Source organism: Cladophialophora immunda (genome assembly GCF_000835495.1).
Source record: "Cladophialophora immunda strain CBS 83496 unplaced genomic scaffold supercont1.1, whole genome shotgun sequence".
NCBI lineage: Eukaryota > Fungi > Ascomycota > Eurotiomycetes > Chaetothyriales > Herpotrichiellaceae > Cladophialophora > Cladophialophora immunda.
The window spans coordinates 7,931,404-7,953,131 of record NW_015622541.1 but is presented as its reverse complement, the minus strand read 5'-3'; the positions used below and the strand labels follow the sequence as shown (position 1 = coordinate 7,953,131).

General features: G+C 54.6%; 8 protein-coding genes across 8 annotated transcripts; 4 read left to right on the top strand and 4 right to left on the bottom strand.

Annotated features, from left to right (window-relative positions):
• Window positions 1–143: 143 nt before the first annotated feature.
• On the top strand, window positions 144–4,100 carry PV07_02328 (uncharacterized protein). The gene is made up of 2 exons (XM_016388931.1): window positions 144–2,453; window positions 2,502–4,100. Exons 1-2 carry the CDS (start codon window positions 918–920, stop codon window positions 3,039–3,041), a joined length of 2,076 nt encoding a protein of 691 aa, XP_016255859.1. The 5' UTR covers window positions 144–917; the 3' UTR covers window positions 3,042–4,100.
• A 71-nt stretch (window positions 4,101–4,171) lies between these two features.
• Window positions 4,172–5,693, top strand: PV07_02327 (uncharacterized protein). Its single transcript, XM_016388930.1, has 2 exons — window positions 4,172–4,592; window positions 4,798–5,693. Exons 1-2 carry the CDS (start codon window positions 4,345–4,347, stop codon window positions 5,549–5,551), a joined length of 1,002 nt encoding a protein of 333 aa, XP_016255858.1. The 5' UTR covers window positions 4,172–4,344; the 3' UTR covers window positions 5,552–5,693.
• On the bottom strand, window positions 5,536–8,872 carry PV07_02326 (uncharacterized protein). Its single transcript, XM_016388929.1, has one exon. It carries the CDS (start codon window positions 8,850–8,852, stop codon window positions 5,751–5,753), a length of 3,102 nt encoding a protein of 1,033 aa, XP_016255857.1. The 5' UTR covers window positions 8,853–8,872; the 3' UTR covers window positions 5,536–5,750.
• A 188-nt stretch (window positions 8,873–9,060) lies between these two features.
• Window positions 9,061–11,832, top strand: PV07_02325 (cytoplasmic tRNA 2-thiolation protein 1; the record flags this gene model as incomplete). The annotated part of the gene is made up of 1 exon (XM_016388928.1): window positions 9,061–11,832. The coding sequence occupies one exon, from the start codon at window positions 9,061–9,063 to the stop codon at window positions 10,291–10,293; it is 1,233 nt and encodes a 410-aa protein (XP_016255856.1). The 3' UTR covers window positions 10,294–11,832.
• Window positions 10,407–12,013, bottom strand: PV07_02324 (uncharacterized protein; the record flags this gene model as incomplete). The annotated part of the gene is made up of 3 exons (XM_016388927.1): window positions 11,960–12,013; window positions 10,472–11,895; window positions 10,407–10,419 (listed from the first exon to the last, which is right to left on the bottom strand). Exons 2-3 carry the CDS (start codon window positions 11,827–11,829, stop codon window positions 10,407–10,409), a joined length of 1,371 nt encoding a protein of 456 aa, XP_016255855.1. The 5' UTR covers window positions 11,830–11,895; window positions 11,960–12,013.
• Window positions 12,014–12,140: 127 nt separating this feature from the next.
• PV07_02323 (uncharacterized protein) lies at window positions 12,141–13,537 on the top strand. Its single transcript, XM_016388926.1, has 3 exons — window positions 12,141–12,624; window positions 12,682–13,103; window positions 13,179–13,537. The coding sequence occupies exons 1-3, from the start codon at window positions 12,445–12,447 to the stop codon at window positions 13,264–13,266; spliced, it is 690 nt and encodes a 229-aa protein (XP_016255854.1). The 5' UTR covers window positions 12,141–12,444; the 3' UTR covers window positions 13,267–13,537.
• On the bottom strand, window positions 13,301–14,762 carry PV07_02322 (uncharacterized protein). The gene has a single exon (XM_016388925.1). The coding sequence runs from the start codon at window positions 14,605–14,607 to the stop codon at window positions 13,612–13,614; it is 996 nt and encodes a 331-aa protein (XP_016255853.1). The 5' UTR covers window positions 14,608–14,762; the 3' UTR covers window positions 13,301–13,611.
• Window positions 14,763–19,781: 5,019 nt separating this feature from the next.
• On the bottom strand, window positions 19,782–21,029 carry PV07_02321 (uncharacterized protein; the record flags this gene model as incomplete). Its single annotated transcript, XM_016388924.1, has 2 exons — window positions 20,989–21,029; window positions 19,782–20,914 (listed from the first exon to the last, which is right to left on the bottom strand). Exon 2 carries the CDS (start codon window positions 20,766–20,768, stop codon window positions 19,782–19,784), a length of 987 nt encoding a protein of 328 aa, XP_016255852.1. The 5' UTR covers window positions 20,769–20,914; window positions 20,989–21,029.
• Between the last annotated feature and the right edge of the window lie 699 nt (window positions 21,030–21,728).

The following is a 21,728-nucleotide window of genomic DNA, read 5'->3' as shown; positions in this document are numbered from 1 at the left end:
GTTGCATCGGGTCAAGCGCGTGGGCGCAAGATTGCTTGGCGGCTGATTGGGGGATGTTGGCCGGGCCTGGCAGGTCGGTTCGCTGGGTTTCAACTTGGGGCCCGACGGCCGCCTCTCCCACCCCCCCAGCATCTTCCGTGATCTGTAAGTGTCTCTCCCTGCACCTGCACACCTGCAGATCCTGAAGTTGCACCTGCGACTTGGAACCTGATCTTCAAAGTCTTCACCACTGGGGCTTGAACAGTGTCTGCCACTCAGTCTCAAGTGGCGCTTTCGCTGTCTAGTCGCTCTTTTCCCTTCTGCACCGCCCTCGACTCTGCTCTGGGAGCCTACCTCCTAATTTCCGACCGGTTCTCGTCCACTTCTGCCCGGGGTCATCAGATCACGAGTACCACTGCAGTGTACCAGCCCGATAACATCGCAACCGCAACCCTCACAACTCCCGGATCATCTGCCTCAACTGGCTACTCGCTTTATCTGCTCCTTCGCGACTCACAAGAGGATGAAATGGTCATGAAGCCTCTGCGCGCTTCCATCACTGCCGCCACCGCCCGATGATTCGATTATCGTCGTTGTCGCGACACTGATCTAGCCCCCGTCAGACGATCCTGGCCCGGCGAAACATCGCCCATCCCAGGAATTTCTGCAGTCCATCCACGCCGCGTCGATCACCGACAAGAACACACATCGACCATACCCATCCGATTGCATGAAACCTCCAGATTCTACAAATGTGACAACACTTCGCTCCGTGCCGAACAACTACAGCGTCTTTCCGCGAAAAAAGTGGGGCCAGAGGGATCGGAGGTGGGAAAAAAGAGAAGGACCAGAAACCCAACAGAGGTAATCAGAAATACTTCCTATATCGTCGCGCGGATATTGCGATTTGATATATCGCTCGGTAATTGCCCTTGAAGATGATGGCCCAAAGCTTCCCGCACCATGCGGGTATCGCTCCGGGTCATCCTGGAATCCCTCCAGGTCATCCCATGGGGATGCAACATCCTGGCGCCGCCCACATGGGAGGTCAACCGGGGCCCGGTATGATGCAGGCGATGCATCCAGGCGTGTCTGCTCCTCAAGTCACTCAAGGACCCATGGTCACTGGCATGCCGCCCGGTGCTGGGACTCCAGCTCCAGGCCCCATGCACAACGGTATGGCCATGGCCCACATGAATCCTCAGCAGGCCATATTTCAACAGCATAACCCGCAGATGAATTATGCCCAAGGGATGTTCTCACCGCACCAACAGCAGTACATGGCTCGCCAGCGCATGATGCAGCAAATGTCCCAGGCTCAGGCACAGGGCATGCCCGTGGGAATGCCGAATGCGCCCGGCTTTAATCAAGCACAGTTGGCGCAAATGAAGATGGGAATGGGCATGCACCCACAAATGCAGATGAACGCCAACCATCCTCAGATGCAAAGCCTGCAACATCAACACAATCAGCAGCAGTTGATCCGAGCTCAACAGGCCCAAGCTCAGGCGCAACAACATGTGGCGCAGATGGCGGCCGCTGCTCAGAACCAAAGGGCGGTCGCTCAACAAATGCAAATGTCACGGTCGCAGGAACAGACCACCCAGCCTCCACAATCACAACCCCTGCCCGCTCCCCAAACACAACCTCCTCCGCAACCTACCCCGACTTCACAACCCCAAGCACAGCCAGCGCAGCCCAAACCCCAACCACCACAGCCACAGCCGGTACAGAACCAACCACAGAACCAGCCCCAGAATCAGCCAGTGAAGACTACGGAACCGGAAGAGGAGCCTCGCGTGAAGCAGCAGCAGGAAGCGGCCGCCAATATGATTCTGCCTGAGCTTCCCAAACAAGACATGATTGGTGGTCAATGTATTTTGAAACTGATCGAGTACCAGGATCTTCTCGCACACCCGGAACGACCAAATGATCTGGACTACTGGGAAGCATTGATTACCAGATTCTTTTCTCCGATCGGGTCATTGAGACAACAGTTTTTCAACAACAAATCCGGCGGCGACAAATCCTTCCAGCTTCAGTTTCCATCCCTCGCCCGCTACTATCACTCATATTTTGCGAGTGGTGTCAAGCAAATCCTGCTCCAGTCTTTTGAGCATACCCAGACCAAGACAGCCAACGGCGGTGTCCATATCACAAGTAGCAGTGCGAGTTTGACGTATGTTTTTGCCAACGATATTCGAGTGACCACCAACGGACAGCTGCGCGTTCTTTTTGACGATGTTCAGTCCATTGAGCACCTGAATATCAGCTCGACGGGATGGCAAGAGTACATTCCACGGCATGTGTTGTTACAACCCATGTCGCCAGAAATGAAGCAGAGTCCCAAAATCACAAACAAGAACCTCAAACGGACACAAGGGAAGGCAAATGTATCAGTAGCAGGGCCAGTCATTCCCACCTCAGGTGTCAGTGAATGGGGTGTCCCCCAACACATTTCCCAATTCTTAGAGGTATGTAGTTTTTTGGGGGTGGCCGAACAACAACTAAAATGTTTGCAGATTGCTGAAGTCATGACGGCCATGGGTCCGCTCATGGAATACTACCAACAACATCCTGGAATCTCTCCCAAAGACACGCTCCTGCGAGTCACGCAAGAGAATGCGCAAAACATGGCCCAGGCTAACAACACGCGGCTGAACCAGATGGCAAGGGCCGCCAATGGCCAAGTCATCTTCCCCAATCAAATGAACCCTGGCATGAACGGGCCAAATATGATGAACTCGCCTGCCATGGGGCATCTTAACGTTCCTCAAGCTCAAGGGTCACCCATGATGGGAGGCCCAGTGCATACACCTAGTCCGGCCCAGAATCCCACCGCGGGAGGTGTAGCCATGATGCACCAAATGAGTGCGCAGGGATCCAATCTCAGCGGGAGTCAAGGCCCCAGTACAAACACTAGCCCGAACGTCTCCAATAAGAGGCGACGTGCGAGTGTGGTCAAGATAGAGGAAGAAAACGCACAAGGAGAGGTGAACGGAGCCAACAAAGTCAAGCCAAGTCCAAAGCTCGGCGGCAAGAGGCAGAAGGGATCTGCATGAGCATTCAGCCCTCGTTGGGAATGAACCAGGTCTGAAATAGGTCATCTCATTGCAAACAATGAGGCCGTTCTATCGCCTACCGGAGGGCCAAGGAGCTGCCTGGCCTGGATATCTGTGTCGGTCGAAATTCCCTGACTGCGTGTTATGTGAACGGATACTCTCTAGGAGACGGTGTCATTTTGGTTTTCTTCAATTGCATATACCCCCTTGTTTGGATTGTCTCCAAAAGGGTTCGGTGTCGGTGTTGAGAGTCGGGGAACGGAAAGAATTTCTCGGCCTCGTTGCGGTACAGAGCTCGATATGTGCCGATGAACAGACTATATTGCTGTCTAGACCGGGCCGCGACGACTTTTCTTTGGGAAGCTTTCGACAAAGAGGCTTGCACACGGAGAAAATGGGCGGTTGGGCAGCTTCGACGCGATTTTGTATCATTATTTCGACTTTCTATGTTTGTCACAGGGAAGAATCTTGAGGCTTTAGTGGATCTTGCCGGCCTAGGATATTCTGGATATATGACGCTCCGACGCGACATGGGCATACGAGCGTGAAGAGGAGGAGGGCGATGCAGACATGCGGCGGCAGGCTGAACCTGAACGAAGTCGACCGACAAGGATGAGAAAAGGTGGTGCATGTGGATGGACATTGGGACTGGCGCGCAGGACGGGGGTGGTGCGACACAAGCAAGAAGGGGTGGTATAGCGGGTGGGCGTCGGGTTGGATATTGAGGATCGGGGATTATGTCAATCAAGTATCGCCGCTGCTTGCTAATAGAACTGAGATGTCTCTCTCTACGGGGAAGTTTCTACTTGTATCATGAGTCGAGTGACGGGACTAAGTAGAATGTCCAGGGGGCGAGAATTCAGCCTTGTATAGAGCCAGCCTTTTCTGGCCGAGATGCGACGGGCGAGGCTGGCTTATGCGCAAGCAGGGTGGCACAGGGCGTTCGAGATGAGCAGACAGTGCAACGGGGATAGGTACTCGATCGTATGGTTCATAATTCTATACGAGGTCAGGATGAAAGACGTTCAGCTTTGGACAGGGGGTGGCCTCAAGACTAAAGCCGTTGTGGACGGAGTTGGAGAAATAAAATCCACTTGATTTGATATCGCCAGTCACAGTCCACGGGGTATCTATCTTCCTGCATCTCCAGACGACATAATTCTCCTCCAGCATTGACCTCCCTTCCTGCCTGTTATTCCCAACCGATCCTGTCCTCGCACACAGGATCATTCCCGCCTCGGCCGCCAGATGATCTTGTCGACGATAGCAGCACCACGATAGGCCCTAGTCCACGAGAGTCTCGATGGTGTCCCAGTCCTCCAGGCGCCGGAAGGAAGCATACGTCGAGATGGAAAAGGATGAACACGCATCCGAAGATCCCGAGCCAGATACTCGCCTCGAAACGGTGCTGGTAGGCCTGTCGGGCCCATCGTCGAGCGGGAAGACGACGCTGGCGCGGCTGTTGCGCGAGATCTTCAACCTCGACGCCGAGGGGTGGAAAGTCAGTCTGTTCATCCTGCACCAAGACGACTTTTACAAGACGGACCAAGAGTATGTACTTCATCTATTATGTCTTGTTCACATCTGCTCTGGACCTGCTGGACCTGCTGTCTTGTTGGTGGCTCCTCTCGTCTCACCGGCAAACGGCCCTTGCATTGATATCAGCTCAAGCGCAAATATACCCGAGTCGTCTCTTCCTCTGGCTCCTCATGAACAATCCCATCCAAACCTGCAGACGCAGCTAACCCCCACCCAGCATTCCGACGGTCACCGTCTCGTCCGAGGAATTCGGCACCCGCGAGCTCCAGGACTGGGACTGCATCGACTCGCTGGACCTTCCGCTGTTCGAACACACGCTCACACATCTGCGCGACCACGGCGATCTCCCGCCCGACAGCGTGTCGAAGGAGGACCAGAACAGCGTGGGCCACAGCGGCGTCTCCCCCGGCAAGGTAGACGAGCACCGCGAGCGGGTGAGGACGCGGATCGACGAGCTGGTCAGGCGACGAGGCGGCGGAGAGGGCGGATCCAGCGCGGGCAAAGAGATCCGCATCTACATCGTCGAAGGGTTCCTGCTCTACCCACAGTCGCCGTCGTCCTCGACCTCGACCTCATCGCTGCCCCTCTCGTCCGACTATCCTCACTCGGCGGCGGGGTTGGCCCACCTCCACCACCTCACCCACACGCTGCTCCATCCGCTGCTGTTCCTCCCGTCGACGCGCACCCAGACCCTCTCCCGCCGCGCCGCCCGCTCCGGCTACGTCACCCTGGAGGGTTTCTGGGTCGACCCGCCGGGCTACGTCGAGGACCTGGTCTGGCCCAACTACATCCGCTACCACGGCTGGATGTACAAGGAGGGGAACGTGGACGGGGACGTTTTCGACGAGCACGCCTGTGAGAGCGAGGGCGTGAGGGTCTGTCCCGGCGCGGGGCAGTGGAAGATGAACGAGGTGCTGGACTGGGGCGTCCAGAGGGTCGAAGAAGTCATCCTGGAGCGGATGCGGAAATAGGACTGAGATAAGTCCTGGGGCCTCACTGGTGTCGGTACTAGCATTATAAATAGAGGCGAGCAGTAACGGCACAGTGCGGCCTCTTAGATGATCTATTGTCTAATAGGAAGTGTGAATTCTCTCCCTCTTGTTTTTGTTTTCCAAGGACAGACCGAGAACGCATTGATGGCGGTCGGCATCAACCCAGTCAAGAAGAGTCTCAGTCCCGCACCTTGACCGTATCTCTAGCCTTCTCGTTCTCCTTCTCTGTTGGAAATCCCAATCTAGGCGCCTTCTTCTTCTTCCCGCGCTTGTCTCCGAATTGCTCGTCGAACTTCTTAATGTCCCTCAGGCTCGACATATCCTCCGAGATGCTTGCTGAAATCTCGTCCAAGGCCTTGTCAAAGTGTTTCTCCGTCAGCGTACGTCGTTCGGGATGTTGATATGGCTCCTCGCCCTTGTGCTGTTTGGCCAGTTCATTCTCCTCCCTGACACAATTCAGCGCCGCTGCGACAGCGACGTTCTTCAGGTCGGACCCGGAATAGAAGGGCGTCTTCTTTGCGAGATCTTGCAAGTTGACATCCTCGCCGAGTTTCTCGTGGCGCAGGTGTATTTTGAGGATCTCCAACCTGTCAGGCTCCGTAGGGAGGTCGACGAGCAAACGGCGTGGTAAGCGACGAAGAACAGCATCGTCGAGATCCATGGGTCGATTGGTCGCAACCATAATGAATGCACTGCCCGAGTCGTTGCTCATCCCGTCCCACTCCTTCAGAAACTGGTTGAGAAGTTCGCGATGACTGACCCGCCGTCCTTGATTGCTCCTCGCGCTGAACATAGCGTCCGCCTCGTCCAGAAAGACAACGCAGGGCGATAGTTTCCTGGCTAGGCTAAATAATGCCTTTACATTCTTCTCCCCCTCGCCAACATACATATCGTTGATGTCGGCCGCGCTGACCTCAAGCATTGTCGCACCAGATTCTTTGGCGACCGCTTTAGCCGCCAGAGTTTTACCTGTGCCTGGTGGGCCGTAAAGCAAAAGGCCCGGAATCTTGTCAGAGGCAAGGACACCATATTTGAAAGCTTCAGGTCGAATGAGGGACAGAGTGGTCAGGGTTTGAAGGGTATCAATGGTCTCGACCGGCATGTGCACGTCGTTAAAGGTTGTATTGATGTTCTTCGCCTCAATGATGCCTCCCATCAATCGTTTCTCGTATTTGGAAGCCGACGCACGTATTCTGGCTAGGCGGTCGTCTTTGCTCATGTGGCGTTCTGGAACTTCCTTCTTTGCTTCCTTTGATTGCTTCTCCGCCCACCGGATCTTAGTCTTGTCACTGTGGTTCAGATGGGAGGTTGCGGCACTAATGATGGGCTGTGGTTGGTCTTTGGTAGAGGTATCAGTTTCACCATCCCGATTTGACGGAACAGTTCCTGCAATATAGGTGGCCAACCGTTGTATATATTGGTGATTCCACGCTTGCCCTTCCAAACATGATCTGTCGCTGCGAGTGATGCGGTCGGAGAAATCACCACGCCAGAAGCCCGGTTCTAGATGAGCAAAGACGGAGGGTTTCCAAAATCTCAGTGTCTCCCAGAGGTGTCTCATATTAACTGTGGCAATGCGTTGCTTCCTGTCGTGAAGAAGCGCAAGCTTTGATGTAGTGTTTGGCAAAACCGGTGTCAGGACAATATTTTGTGACTTCCCGTCTTGTCCGCCGCTTTGCGACTCGTTAATGCGTTCCCGGGTAAAGGGTTCCTGATCCTCACGAGCCGAATCGGTCCCGATCAGCAGAACAGATTCACCCTTGTTTCGTCGTTGAGCCAGTTGCCTGTGAAGGTTGTTCAGAAATGAGCGGCCCATGTCTAGACTCTGGATGGCCCTGAAGTCTCTAACATGGACAATCGCGCCACCCTTTGGGACCCCGGTCCGTTTCGCTGCAGTCTCCCGTTGCTGTTCCAGGTCGCTATTCTGCTCTTTCCCTGGCAGCCCCGCAGCGGTTCGCCGATCCGACAAGCTCTTTAACAATTTGTATATGAGCCCTGATAGCGCGCCTTGCTCATCCCGTGGCTTTTGAGGATCGCCGAAATCTGGCCACATTCTCAGCGTGCCTCGAGGCATTTCTGATCGCATCCCATCACCAAGTTCCGGGATCTGTCCGATTATAGTCTTCAAGATCGCTGTCGGCCTTCCAATGAACATGGGCATCCCTATTCGGGGAGAGGCGGGCGTGGAATCCATTTCGTCCATTATATCCTCGATATCTCCATCGTCATCGTCCACATCTTGAGCCTCGTGTGATGAATTGTGTTCGGAGAGGTCTGGAAACGCAGTCGACAGCACGTCGTAGCTCAGCATACGCCCGGCCTTGGCCGTGCTTTGGTTTGTATGATTTCGGTGGATTAGATCTGCAATATCCTGAGCGTCCACTACCATCAAATCACAGCCGAGCTGGCGTGCAATATCCTGCACAAGATGGTCAAGGAGGAGGTCGCCATCCTTGCCCGCGTATTGTAGATGAAGATGATCTCTGAAGGAATCGGCACCATTTTGTGAACTCTGGTTGTGTGATACCTGCATGAGACCTCTTGCAGTTCGCATGACCTCTTCGTACTGTTCGTCCACCACATAGTATCTCGAGGAAACCGATGAGCTTGATGAAGATTTCGTAGGAGGTAATGCTTCTGATTGCTGTAATTTGTCCTCTGTCAAGGTTGATTTCCCAAGCGATTCGTGGATTGATTTAGGATCGTCTCCTTTACCGTCCGAACCATGCGAAGGAGCACCGCCAGAGTCGGGGGAGGAGTTTTGTTCGAGAGGCTCGCCGGTGAGCAGATCTGCAGCCACCGTTTTAATTCTCGATGGAGTACCAGGAGCAAGGAAGCCCGACCCGAAAAGGGCCACATTGCTGTCCATGAACCATTCTGGAGCTTGATATTCGGTGTCGGCATCCTTGTTCATGCGATTCCGCAGCCGTCTTTTCGCGGGCGAGCCGTAGAAGTCTTTCGCTCGAGCATCGTCTGCAGTCTGAATCGCGGAGCTTTCGTGAGGACCCGGGCGATGTTGATGGGCCGGTGTCGACTCCTCTCCACCATGATCACTATCTCTTGCTATCTCCACCCGCGCAGCTCCATGGCTCTGGGAATCATCACTGATCCCGCGGCTACTGAGTGAGCCAATACTATTCGACGGTTTCTGAGCGGACCGAAGGCGAGGCGCTGTACAAAAGGAGCGGCGGGCGTTCTGCGATTGTTGCCGAGCGCAATGTCGACAACTGGAACAAATGATCTGCGAGAACCGTAGTTCCGCTTGGAGAGTAGAATGCATTCGAGCGAGTGACGAGAAGGGCGTACAACGAAGGCAAGGGAGAGTTGACTGCGGAAAACATTGAAATTATGGCGACAGGTGCGGACGAACATAATGCTCCGCCGTATAGCCCGATAGTGCCCTGTTTGCTCCGCCGGACTTTTTGATTCTCATTTTTCGCCCTCAAAGGACATACAAGAGACTTCGCTCAGTTCTCCAGAGTGAAAGAATGGCACCGACAATATGCGAGGTCTGCAAAGACTCGCGGGCAGCAGTGATCCGGCCAAAGAACTCTCAGAAGATCTGCAAACAATGTTTTCTGTCCATATTCGAGGCCGAGATTCACGACACTATCGTGAGTAACAAACTGTTCCACCGCGGCGAACGTGTTGCCATCGGCGCATCTGGCGGCAAGGATTCGACTGTTCTCGCTTCGGTGTTGAAGATCCTGAATGAACGTCATGACTACGGCCTGGATCTCGTACTCTTGTCCATCGATGAAGGTATCAAAGGCTATCGGGACGACAGCCTGGAGACGGTGAAGCGAAATGCGGTGCAGTATGAAATGCCCCTCGAAATTGTGGGATATGATCAGCTTTACGGGTGGACAATGGACCAAGTCGTGGCCCAGGTAGGCAAAAAGGGAAACTGCACTTACTGCGGTGTCTTTCGCAGACAGGCGCTGGATCGAGGGGCTGCGAAGCTGGGCATCAAACACGTCGTGACCGGTCACAATGCCGACGATGTTGCCGAAACCGTCATGATGAATCTGCTTCGTGGCGATCTGCCCCGGCTTGCAAGGGCGACCTCTATTATGACATCCAGTTCGGCAAGCGAGATCAAGAGGAGTAAGCCGCTGAAGTATGCGTACGAGAAGGAAATAGTCCTCTATGCTTACCACAAGAAACTGGATTACTTCAGCACGGAGTGCATTTACTCGCCAGAGGCCTTCAGAGGGAGCGCTAGAACGTTGATCAAAGATCTAGAAAAGATTCGACCAAGCAGCATATTGGACATTGTGCGAAGTGGAGAGGACATGGCTATGCTGGTGCCTCCTGAATTGGCCGGCTCTGCGTCTTGTGGTGCAGAGGGTGATGAGCAGACAAATGGTTGTGGCGGTCAGAACCAGACCAGCGACTCCATGGTCCGACTGGAGAAGGACCTGACCGCCAACGAAGCTGCTGCTGAACGCGAAACAGAGATCCAGTTGCCTCGGCCAGAAGTGCAACCAAACATTCATGACAAGAAACGACGAGGACGACGGAAAGTGGTCAAACAAATCATGGGCCAATGTGAGAGATGTGGTTATCTATCCAGTCAGAAAATTTGCAAAGCCTGTTCTCTGCTGGAGGGACTCAACAAGAGCCGGCCGCGAACGACCATTGAGGTGGGAATCGAAGATGAAGAGGGAAGTACGACGTTGATGAGACAGACTGCTGGACTCGTCATCTCTGCTGGCTGAGGCTCAGGCGGTCTTCCGTCGTGAGGCAACCCGTCTATCGAATGCCACCGCCATTCTCAACCACGCTCTCTCTATCAGCAAGAGGGCTATCTGCACGAGGAGAATGACCAGCCTCAGCAAATAATTCTTCATTGTCAGAGAGGGCCTCTTCGCTTTGGACAGTGACGGATCGACGAACTCAAAAGGCAGCTTTGCTCCCAGATGGCTGATAGCGACCAGCAGCCCACTGTTGAAGCCATCTTCCAGAAAGCCATATCTGGTCCATGCCCCGCAGTAGCTGATGTTCCTGGTATTTTGAACCTTGGGCAACAGTTTCTGTGACTTGATCGCTGCGGCATTGTACAGGGGATGCGAATATTCCCATATACCCTGAGCCAGTCGAGGATCGGGCATGTTCAGGGGATTTAGCGTGACCAGAACGGGCCCAAACTCGCTCTCTGATATTCCCTGGAGGACGTTCACCGAATACGTCAGACAGCCTCTGGAAATGTGCCTGCGCCTGGTAGGTGGGAACGGGGACTCGGTGATATAGTTCAAGGATGACCATGCCTGTCGTCTCTTTGGCATCAGGGAGAGATCTGAGTGTAATACGGCAACAATTCTACTGGTTCGGAAAGCACTCAAGATGTCAGACTCGTCTCTGGTTGTTAGCGGTTGCAAAAGATCCAGAGCCTGATCAGCCTGCGTCGCCACTATCACATGGTCGAATTCATGGTCCTTTCCATTCGCCGTCAGCAAGACAATGCCTTTGTCACTTGGACTCAGTGAGGTGACTTTGGATTCGAGATGAATTCTGTTGGCAGGGAAATCCTTTACCACCGATTCGATATATCGCTCTGCTCCGCCAGAAATGGTCCACCAGCCTGAGGATTTACCAGTGATATTCAGCATGTGCTGGTCGTACATGAATCGAACCACGGTGGTGGCCGGGAGCTCCAGGGAATATTGACCAGGGTTCGTCCCCCAGATGGCGGCTGTCATCGGAATGAGATAGTTATCACGGAACGCCTGGGAGTAGTTTTCGCGGTCGAGATATTCGCCGATACTCTCTTGGGGCCGGTGTTTGATCTTTTCCCGGACTTCCTGGGAGGTGGTATCAACGCCCCTGTCATCTTCTCGGAGAAGGTCGACTGCGAACTCGTTGAATCGGATGACTTCCAAAATCAACTTCCACATGCCAGGGCTGAAGATATTCCTCCTTTGAGCAAAGACGGAGGACCACGATCTCCAGGCCCACTCGAACGCCCCTTGATCGCAGGAGACACCAAAGGTCAGGTCGGTCCTTCTCAACGGAATACCCAACTGTTGGAGAAATCGGATGAAGTTAGGGGAGGTAGCGGCGTTTACGACAATCAAACCGGCATCAACGTCGACCTTCTGGCCATTGGGTCCTTCGTAGGCAATGGACCCCATGTGCCCGCCCAGTCGCAATGCTGCCTCAAATAGATGAATTTCATGGCTAGTGCTGGTATTGAGTGCCCATAAAGCACCGAGACCTGAGCAGCCGCTGCCCACGATTGCAACACGCTTTTTCATGGCTGGAAGACGCAAGAGGTTTTAGTTCTCTGTCGTTGTGTAAGATGTCGGCGTGTGGCCTGACTCCTTCGCATAGTTAATGGTTTTAGCCGTCTCGCCTCCCAACCAGTGCTCGGGCATCGACTCTCACCTTGCGGGCAATTGACGAAGTCATGAGTTCAAGGCCTCCAAGATCAAGTTCGTCACTTATAGAAGGATTCGGATCCTAACCTTCCAGTAAAAGTCAAATCATAGCCTGGCCGGGGACACCAGCTGCATTGCAAGAATACGAGGGACAAAAGCGGCGTCGGGGATTTCCGAAACGGGGCCGGCTTGCGACCGTTTCGCCTTTGCCGACGTCAATTGCGAACAGATCCCATGGCACTGCGTCCTCCAGCTGCACCTCACAATCTGACATCGAGGGCTCAACTGTACCATCCTTTTGACCTCGCACACTAAAGGCTTCACTACTGTTGTCGCACCGGCGAACGCCGAACGATCCCTCATAGGCAATCGTCTCCTTGTCCGGTCTCTCCCTTCCAACCTGTCTCTTCTAGCGACGTCCTGTAACTAGGCGCCACTGAATTGCACGCTGTTCCTAGAACTCCTCTCGAACTCCTCGACAGGCTCACGACAATGGCAAACCCACTCGACACCGATGCGGGCTCCGAGCTCTTCAGCACGTACGAGGCCGAGCTGAGACTCGTCCAGGCAGACGTGAACCAGAAACTGGATCAGATTCCCGAACTCACGGGGGAGGAGAGGAAGGTTGCGATCCGGGGCGCGGAGAGGGCCATCGATGAGGCCAAGGAATTGGTAGGTATCTCTCGACATACAGGGAAGGATCTGTCTCTGACCTTGCGGGGGAATTAGCTCGACCAGATGAACCTGGAGAAATCCAACATCCCGACCTCGCAACGGAGCAAAGTGAACTCTCGCTTCCGCAACCACCAGTCCGACATCGACACGCTGCAGCGGAAACTGAAATCGCTCGCCGAGTCCGAGCGCAAACAGCTGTTCGGCGACCGGTACACCGACGACCCGGAGGCTGGCCCGAGAGATGCGCAACTCGAACAGCGCCAGCAGCTGCTCTCTGGCACCGAACGGTTGGGCCGGAGTTCCGATCGGTTAAGAGAGTCGCAACGGATAGCGCTGGAGACGGAACAGGTTGGGGCGTCTACGTTGGCAGATCTACACCAGCAGAGGAATGTGATTGAGAACACACACCGCAATCTACTGCAGAGCGAAGGCTACGTGGACCGGAGCGTGAAGACCTTGAGGGGAATGGCGCGCAGGTAAGGGTCTCCTTTTCAACACCCACGGCTGATCTGGGCGAAGCTGACATGGTTGCTTTGATTTTGGTGAAACAGGATGGCGACGAATCGCGTGATTACGATCGCGATCATTACTGTGCTTGTGCTACTTATCATCGGCGTAATATACAGCAAGTTTAAGTGAGGAGCAGTGTCGCGAGAAGGGGTCGACCGGGATGATTTGATTGACTGTTGGCGGTCATCATCCTTGACCGTCGTACATATGAATTGATGGCGCAGGCGTTCAGAAGGCGTTGGATGGCCGCCTTCGATAGAAGCCTTTGCTTCAGAAGTCTCTATGGGTATCAGTCCGGTCGGCACACTCCCAAAGTTATAAAAGCAAGAAATTATACAGTGTGCTCTAGGTGATACAACGTCTACACATGTATGGTTTTTTCCCAAGTCGAGACACGGCGTGTTCGTCGTTAAGATTTTCTTTGGCGTCCCAGCCCGAGTTCCATCCACAGCTTTTCGTGGTCCCGCGGCATCCTCAACCCGTATACCTGATAATCCCCAGTCCCACGTTGAGCAGAAACCCGACAATCACGGCCATTTTGCGTCGCTGGCTCCAGATCCCTTCCTCGCGCACCCCCCACACCAGGCACCCGATGGGCCAGAAGAAGCCCATGGCCGTGCCCCAGATGATGTCGTCCAGCGCCCCGGCCTGGGCGTCGTCCTCGCCGCCGATCCCCGCAGCGCCCGTGGACCCCGTCTGCGCGCCCAGGTCGCCGTCTGCGCCCGTGGAGTTGTCGAGCCAGCGGTCCTCCATGTTCCTCAGCGTGTTGGGCGACGGCATGGTGTCCGGCGTGTGCGTGTGCGCCTGGATCGCGAGGAACTGGAGCCTGAGCGACTGCACCTCCGCGGCGCTGAAGCCGGCGTTGAGGAGACGGTCGAAGCCGCGCGGCGCAGGGGTGGTTGTAGTGGTGGTCGGAGCGGCCTGCTGCTGATTTGGATCGCCCGCCTGGTCCCCATCTTGGCCCTCTGTCGGTTGAGCGGTGGCGGCAATGGCGGCTTCGGCGGCCAGCTCTGCGGTGGAGAGGACAATATCTCCGATCGAGCAGTGGATGTAGATTCGGGACTGCGACGGCGGATCTCGCATGGGTTGTTTGCCTTTGCCATTTTCTCCTCTCCCGTCACCAGGTCTGCCAGCCGCTGCGCCATTCGGTCTGTCGTCGTAAGGGCCGGGCGTGCCGATCCGACTCGGTGGCCGGGAGACGTTCCTCTTCAACGAGACGGTAAGCGGGACATCGTCCACCAGGGCCTTGCCCGCATGAATCAACCGAATGCGGTGTTTGGCGTGTGCATCTGGGAGACGCGAGCGAATGAGTTGTTTCAATGTGGCCGTGTTTGCATTGAGAGAGGCGGGGATCGAGAGGAGGAGGTCGGGGAGAGAGGCAGAGAAGCGAATCGTAATCTCAAAGTCGTGGTCTTGGTCGCCTTGTGGTGGTGGTTGTTGGTGTTGGAGGAGGGGTGGTTTTAGGGACATAAGGCCGGTGCAGATGGGATTCTGCGGTCGCCCAGTGCGGGCATGCTGTTCAAGAGCGGCTCTATGAAGGTCGGCGCATGGGGGAGAGAATCTGGGACTGAGCCGTGGGAGTGGGAGATGGTGGTCGATATCCAGGTGGATGTTGGAGATGCGGCTTCGGCTGCGGCTGCGGCTGTGGAGCGAGTCATGAAAGATGTCGGCAAACTACTCGTAACCCTAATCTACCAGATACAGCGCTAGCTTACATATCAGCACTCTTCTCTCGTTCGACTACACATATAGGGGACGTTGTTGTAAGCCACCCATTTAGTGCTCAATCCCCTGTCCTAGCAGCCATTTTTGGTACAACGGCTCCTGCCATTGATCAAGTGAGCGACGTAGGTGCTTGGTGGGCGCGGCCAGGTCGAACCCAACTTCAAGCCCCGACTCAACAATCTCCATATACACCGACACTGCCCAGTCTCTGTAGGGGCTGGGGAGTTCAGCGGCCGCCCGAGGCAGATTGTGGTGCAGAAAGTAAGTTCCCATCGGCTTGAGGGGACGAACGAGTTCGACACACTTGCAGATATTGAGGGCGGCCTTGGTCCGTTCTATCGCATCGTCGAACGAAACGCGGTCCGGGAAGTAGGATTGCACCAATCCGGAAACGAGGATGTAGAGTTTCCAGTGATGGCAGAAGATTTCGGCCACTCGAAGGTCGTGAAAGCGATGGTACGTCTCGAATGGGCTGGTCATGTCGCGAGAAGGTGCCGCGGCGACGACCTGGGGGTCCTCCATGAGGAGCTTGACCTTGTCGTTGGCTGCGGAACTTTGAGACCACAAGTCCAGGATAGTATTCGTGATCTCAGTCCTTATGCTTTGCGAGTTCGGCGACCTTAATGTACGCACGATAAAGGGCAACCGGGCATATGATCGACAGAAGCTGATGCTGATGCTTTCCGTGGCTGCGATGGATGGCTGAGCAGCCGCTCTTTCGAAGACGGCTTGCCACTCCGGTGTGTCGAGGAAACAATCGCGCCCGGCCAAAAACGAACTCGACACCTGCAGGCGTGAGTGAGTATTTCGAGGGACCGTCGACATGGGCCCGTAGATTCGCCTACCATGTTCATTGCGATGAGGATGAATAGATCCAGTGCCCACCCCGACCGGATTCTTGTCGCTCCCCAGGCCTTTAGAATGGCTTCGCCACCCATCATATGAGTCCATAAGTTGTCAGTCTGGCCATCCAGGAGCTTGGAGACGACTTTTTAGCTGCCGGCCAGGGGGGTGATGCGGACGTACTGACCTCAAAGTCTCCTAGCACAATCGTGGCCGCGATAATCGCCTCGACGTCTTGGTTTCGCGTTGAGTTGAGAGCGTCCCGCAGGTCATGGAGAGCCCGGCGGTACAGAACATGCTGTCGGTCTTTCGAGACCAGGCCCGGGCATCTCATCCCCAGATGGGCTGCCAGGAAACAAGAGACCGACGAGTCCAGAGATTTGTGGTAGCCAATGCGGACCGGCAATTGGGGGAGATGCTTGCCGCACAGCTGGAGAGTGAAGCCGGTGCCTTTTGTCGTCTCGATCGCGTGGACCAGCTCCATGGAGATCTTTTGGCTCCCTTCTGCGGCTGGTGCGATGGAGAGCGTTGAAGAGTGAAAGCCAGTGGTGGTTGGCACCTCGCTATACGACCTCCCTGATGTCTCTTCCTGCTGACCCTCCTCTATCGCACCGGTGGAACCGTTTTGCTGGATCCAGGGCTTCCGCACGCGCGCACGACGGTTTCTCGGCAGCTCCCATCTGATGATGCCTTCGCAGTCCGACTGCGATTGCCCGTCATTCTGCCCGGGAACACCAGAGCATTCGCGCCTCGACTTCTCGCAGTTGTAGCAGCTGGGTCTGCGCTCATCGCACTCGACGTTCTCCCTCAGCCTTTTTGCAGATGGATGAAGTAGAGGCTAGACATACCTTGATCTTGCGCCTTTTGCAGGTGCTGCACCCCAACGAGCGATAGGTGGCCATTCTGTAATCAGTATGCAACAGCCCATGCGAACTGCGGTACGAAGATTGTTGGGAAGGCTGGGATGGGACCGAGGAAACAGGAACCCACCCCCCCCCCTTGAGTGAGATCTACCTTCTTATAATAGGCATTCCCCCATGCAGGAGTTCACAAATGCGGTGAGCTTCGCTGGGTGGGACACCTGCCGATCGAAATCAGAAGAGAACAGGTAACGAAAAGGCCATGGAAGTTAGGGCCCCATTGATGTATTATTGACTAGACGAAGACCAAATGTCATCGAGCCCCAGACTGACACAATCGCGCTTATCATACCCCATGACGGTACTACAGCTACCCCGTATAGGTCGCACAAGCGATGTGAAATCCGCCCAATCAAATCGGTATTCCATGCTGGAACAGCAAAGGCTGCCCCCGCATCGTGATCCGAGTAAGCAGGAAAGAACTACTTATGTCACACTGTACTTGGTTGGGCGTGCCATTGTATCATGTCACGGGTACAAAACCATTGGCACCGAGCATGTCCCTCTCTGGCACCAACTCCAGAATCGCTCTCCTGTTTTAAGTATCGTATACGGTTCCCACCGCGGGCAATTTCAAGTTGATCAGGTAGTCGTCCATGGCGCGGGACGTGGCGCCATGCTCTGAGTAGGAGCTGTGTCCATCCCCCTTGCGACTGAGGAGCACAGAGTCCTGGATCCCCCTCTGCATATTGACGGCCATCGAGTACGGGGTTTGCGGGTCCCAGAAGGCGTTCACCAACAGGATAGGATTCGACACCCCGGTGTGGGTGACGTTGAGTGGCTTGGGCGGGTTCGCGAGAGGCGAGGCCCAACTCTGGCACATCGCTTGGATGAACACGGTCCAGGTGACGCCTTGGAGGCGCGGAGACGCGCTCCGGAGGAGGTTGTCTCGGTTCACCCACTCGGCCCACGTGCTGGAGTGGTACCAGTCCTGGCACGCTATCGCGAGCTGAGAGAAGTCCTGGTGGGTGGGAGCGGTGTACCACGGTTGCGACATCATCGTGGCGTTCCCGTTGAATGCTTCGACGAAAGCTTGGGCGAGAGCGGGATAGTTGAATGGAAAGATGATGAGATCCTGGATGGTGTACTTCATTTCCTCGCCGGTGACGTCTGGGCGGCACGGCTTGATCGCCGAGGTCGAATTGTCCTGTTTGCAACCTGGAGCAGGAACGGGCGTTGCGTCGGCTTTGGTGAACAGGTCATCAACCATGGCTCCCACGTCTTTGCCCTTGAGTGGAGAGGTGTCGTTGGTGGTCGCCCACTCAATGAAATGATCAAGTACGGTTTCAAAGTCTCGGAGCTCGTCGATAGAGAATGAAGTCTCGTTGACTGAATGATCGGTATTGGCATCAAGCACCATCGCACGAATATTCCCAGGAAATAGCTCGGCGTATTGAGATCCTAGTTGGCTTCCATAAGAGAAGCCCATGTAGTTGAGGGGACCTTCGCCGAGGGCAACGCGGGCAGCTTCCATGTCTCGAGCAGCACTTATAGTGTCGGAGTGGTTGAAGCTGGGCCCGGTCTGCGCCATACAATCAAGACCGATGGCCCGGTAATGTGCCAGCATTTCGTTGAAGGCCGATTCAGATTTGGGCAACTTCGATGTGCGTTTGTTCCAGAGATCAGGGTTGCAGCGCGTTGGGGTACTCAAGCCAACAGCCCGCGGGTCTAGGCCGATCAGATCGAAATGGTTGCGAAGATTGGCTGATGCTGATTCTTGGGGCAGGGTAACCAGCTCGTTGACCAGATCAGTGGCCGATCCACCGGGGCTATGAAATGCATTAGTTCAGCAAGGTTATCGAAGTCTGTAAGCAACCCACCCTCCTGGATTGACAAACAAGCTTCCAATCCGCTTATTCTGACTTGTTGAAGGGGCTCTATTCATGAAGAGCGTGATTTTGGGTCCATCAGGCACCTCCCAGTCTACTGGAACAGTAAACTCGGTACACGTAAAGTCTGAAGGCCAGCCACTCTCGGAGGGGCATTTCTTCCATTGGAGAGTGGTGTTTTGCCCAGAGTTGACCGGAGAAGCCGCTGTAAAAGGGGCGCTGTTGGCTAGAAGAGCCAACAGCAGGAAAGAAGTAGCTCGCAGCATGCTTGAACGCTGAATGATGGTCGGCGTTTGTGCTAAAGGTAAAGGTGTAAGAGTCTGGTTAACGAAGGATGCTCGTTGTGACTGTGCTTGAGGACTCGTCTGGACCTGTGTTGAGTCTTTATATATTCACCTGGAGCTCTTACCCTGGGACCATGACGTCCAGCCTTTACATCACCACGGTGTGACGATTGACGTCGTTGCTGGGCGGAGCTGAAAGCACGTCGGAGGACTCTCCAGAAATGGCACTCATGTCCCGACATCGACACTGGACCGCCTTGTCGACGACAAGAGCGCCAGTTTTAGCAAGTCACGGTAGCTCGTATGTGGCCTGACTCCATGCTCATTTCGAACTTCCCGTAGCCTCTGTAACTGTGGAACTGACCTTACAAGAAGTGGAATCCACAAGGCCTTGACTCAGGAACGTTGACGCAACACTGCCAGCCATGGGGAAGCCTAATCAAGAAAACGAGGGATGATCATGACGACGAGGAAAGCCTTGGAAGAAATTGAACAAGATATAGCCGTTTGCAGAGCGTGAGTCGACCGATCAGCCGAGCCAAGAAAGGGGATATCACCAGCATAGCGAAACATAATAAGCGAGTCGTTTTGATAGACACTATGCCCGAATTGGCAGTCAGCACCCGAGAAACAGCCTGACGCTGGCCACAACAAGGTAGTGATACTCGGCTCACTCACCAGAATTGACGGCTCAGCTGAATATCAACAGCTTGTGCGGAGACTAGAACTGTAGGGAGGACCTAAATTGTTCAGGCACCCGAAGTTTTCGACGTGGCTGGACAATTCAGCTCCCCTGTCGTATACTTGGGTAGGTACACGCTCGATTGGAGCATAGGCTACTTACGAGCGCACCTAAATAATGAGGAATCAGTTAGTGAGAGCGCCCTTCTCCATCGAACAACAGTTCTACTTCCTGTCGCCAAATAGAAGGCCTCGAAGAAGATGATTTGAATTGATAGCTACAAGGACAAAGTCGATGCTGCAAATGACCCCTCAAAAGCCCCTCCGCACATTTCTAAGCCTGCACAGCAAGGAATACGTTGTTATGCGACAGCGACGGGCTGCGGCGTCTGACTCTGCAACTCCCGCTCCTTGAGCCTCCTCTTCTCTTCCTCCAACATCCTGGCTTGACGTCTCACCCGCTCTGGCACGACAGTGTCTCTCTTCCCCTGGATTTTCCATCCTCTCAACTGGTCCTGTCCCCCGAGCTCCTTGATTGTCTTCAGCTCGACGAGGCTATACTGGCTCTCGTCCTCACGATCGAAGTTAAAAGGCTCCACCAGTGACACCGGTGGATTGGTGATGATCCGGGGTAAGCGGCGGCCATTCTTGGAGGCCGAGTGCAGCATCAGGGGATGCAGCAGGATGACATCTCCCACCGAACCGGTCATCTCATGAAAAGACTCGTCGTCGCAGCCTTGGACAACTGTGTGGTAGAACTGCAGGCCGTTTTCGAAATTCTCTACCCCCCCAACGGGCGACATTCGCGGAAGGACACCCTTGGGATGGTCGTACAGCCACTTTCCGATCTTCGGGATTCCTTCAGAGCAAATCCAGGTCCCACCGCCGTTGGGTAGAATATCTGTGAACAAAGGGATAACCAGCAGTCCCTGCTCTGGCGAATCGAGGAAGTGGATGAAGAAATCTCCGTCCACATGCCAGCCGGTCAATTCTTTGGGGTGGGCTTCCTTGCCTTCGTGCTCCTTTGTTCCCAGGTTGACGATGAAGCTGTCTCTCCACGACTTGGATTCCTCGGTGATGCGTTCTTCCCCTCCAACTAACTCGCAGATGGCGTCGTATGCCTTGGGTGCGAAATCCTTGACCAACACCTCTCCGTGTCCGGGCATGTTGGTCCTTTCCGTAGTCCAGGTGTCGGGGTCTTTTGGGTCAAATCCGAGCCTCACCCAGACGTCCTTTGTCCATTCCTCAGCAGCTTCGCGAGTGAAGCATCCTGGGACACGCAGATAGCCATATTTCATAAAGCAATCGACTTGCTCGGGGGTCAAATGCTTGAACTCTCTCTCTTCCATGGTTGGTGTCGAAACAGAGTCAGCCTTGTGGGAAAGTGACGTCTCCTAACCTGAGATTTCTGGGTCTTGAGCTTTACGCCGCCCTGCTACCAAGTTTGGTTTTTGATGCGAACAGAAGAAATGCGATGATTCTCTGCTCCCTGAATCTGAAATACTCGTCAGCATATGCCGCGGAAACCGCTGCATTGGATCTGGCAGCCTTGGCATATTCTCTTCTCACCAATAACACGAGCTTGTATTTAGCCGAAATGCTCATTACCAAGCCTCAGATGATACATAGCACGACTGCGAGGATTAGAACCCCGAGCGGACAGTCACCCGAGGTCATGGATGAGATGCCACTCTGTGCTCTTTTGCCTGTTCGGTCCAGCGTGAGATATGGGGTATGGGGCCAACTCCGCCGGCCCACGCTGCCATGGCATACCCGGCGCGGGGCTTTTGTGGCAAAATAAACACCACATGTTGCGGATCCTTCGAACATCTGGGCTCAGTGACTATGCTCTTGGCAGGCAAGAGGAGCTGAGCCTCCGAGGCAATGTATCCAGGAGTCCCCACGAGTGAGCTGGGTGGAGGTCATTGAGCGCAAATAGCAGTCTTATCCTCATGTTCTAGAGACTCACCGATAGCAACTGCAAAATAGGATGAATGAGCTTCGACCCTGTATTCGCCAATTCAATCTCCCAGTCAGGAAATGGACTAGAGCCACTCACCAGTTCCAAATCCAGTCCACAATCGCCCGGTCGGGGCTACATCGGGATCAATATCGTCCCAGCAGCTCGCCAGTGGGCGACTCCCAAAAACACATGCTTTGCACCAGCAGACCGTGTAAAAGGGCAACAGGTGGGATTGATATCTTCCGCCATAATTCCCCACGAATAGACAATCACCTGCTCCGTGCTGGCGGCTTGGCAACTGCTGCTGGTCTCCTGAAGCTTTCACAAGCTTGGTTGTCGAACGAAT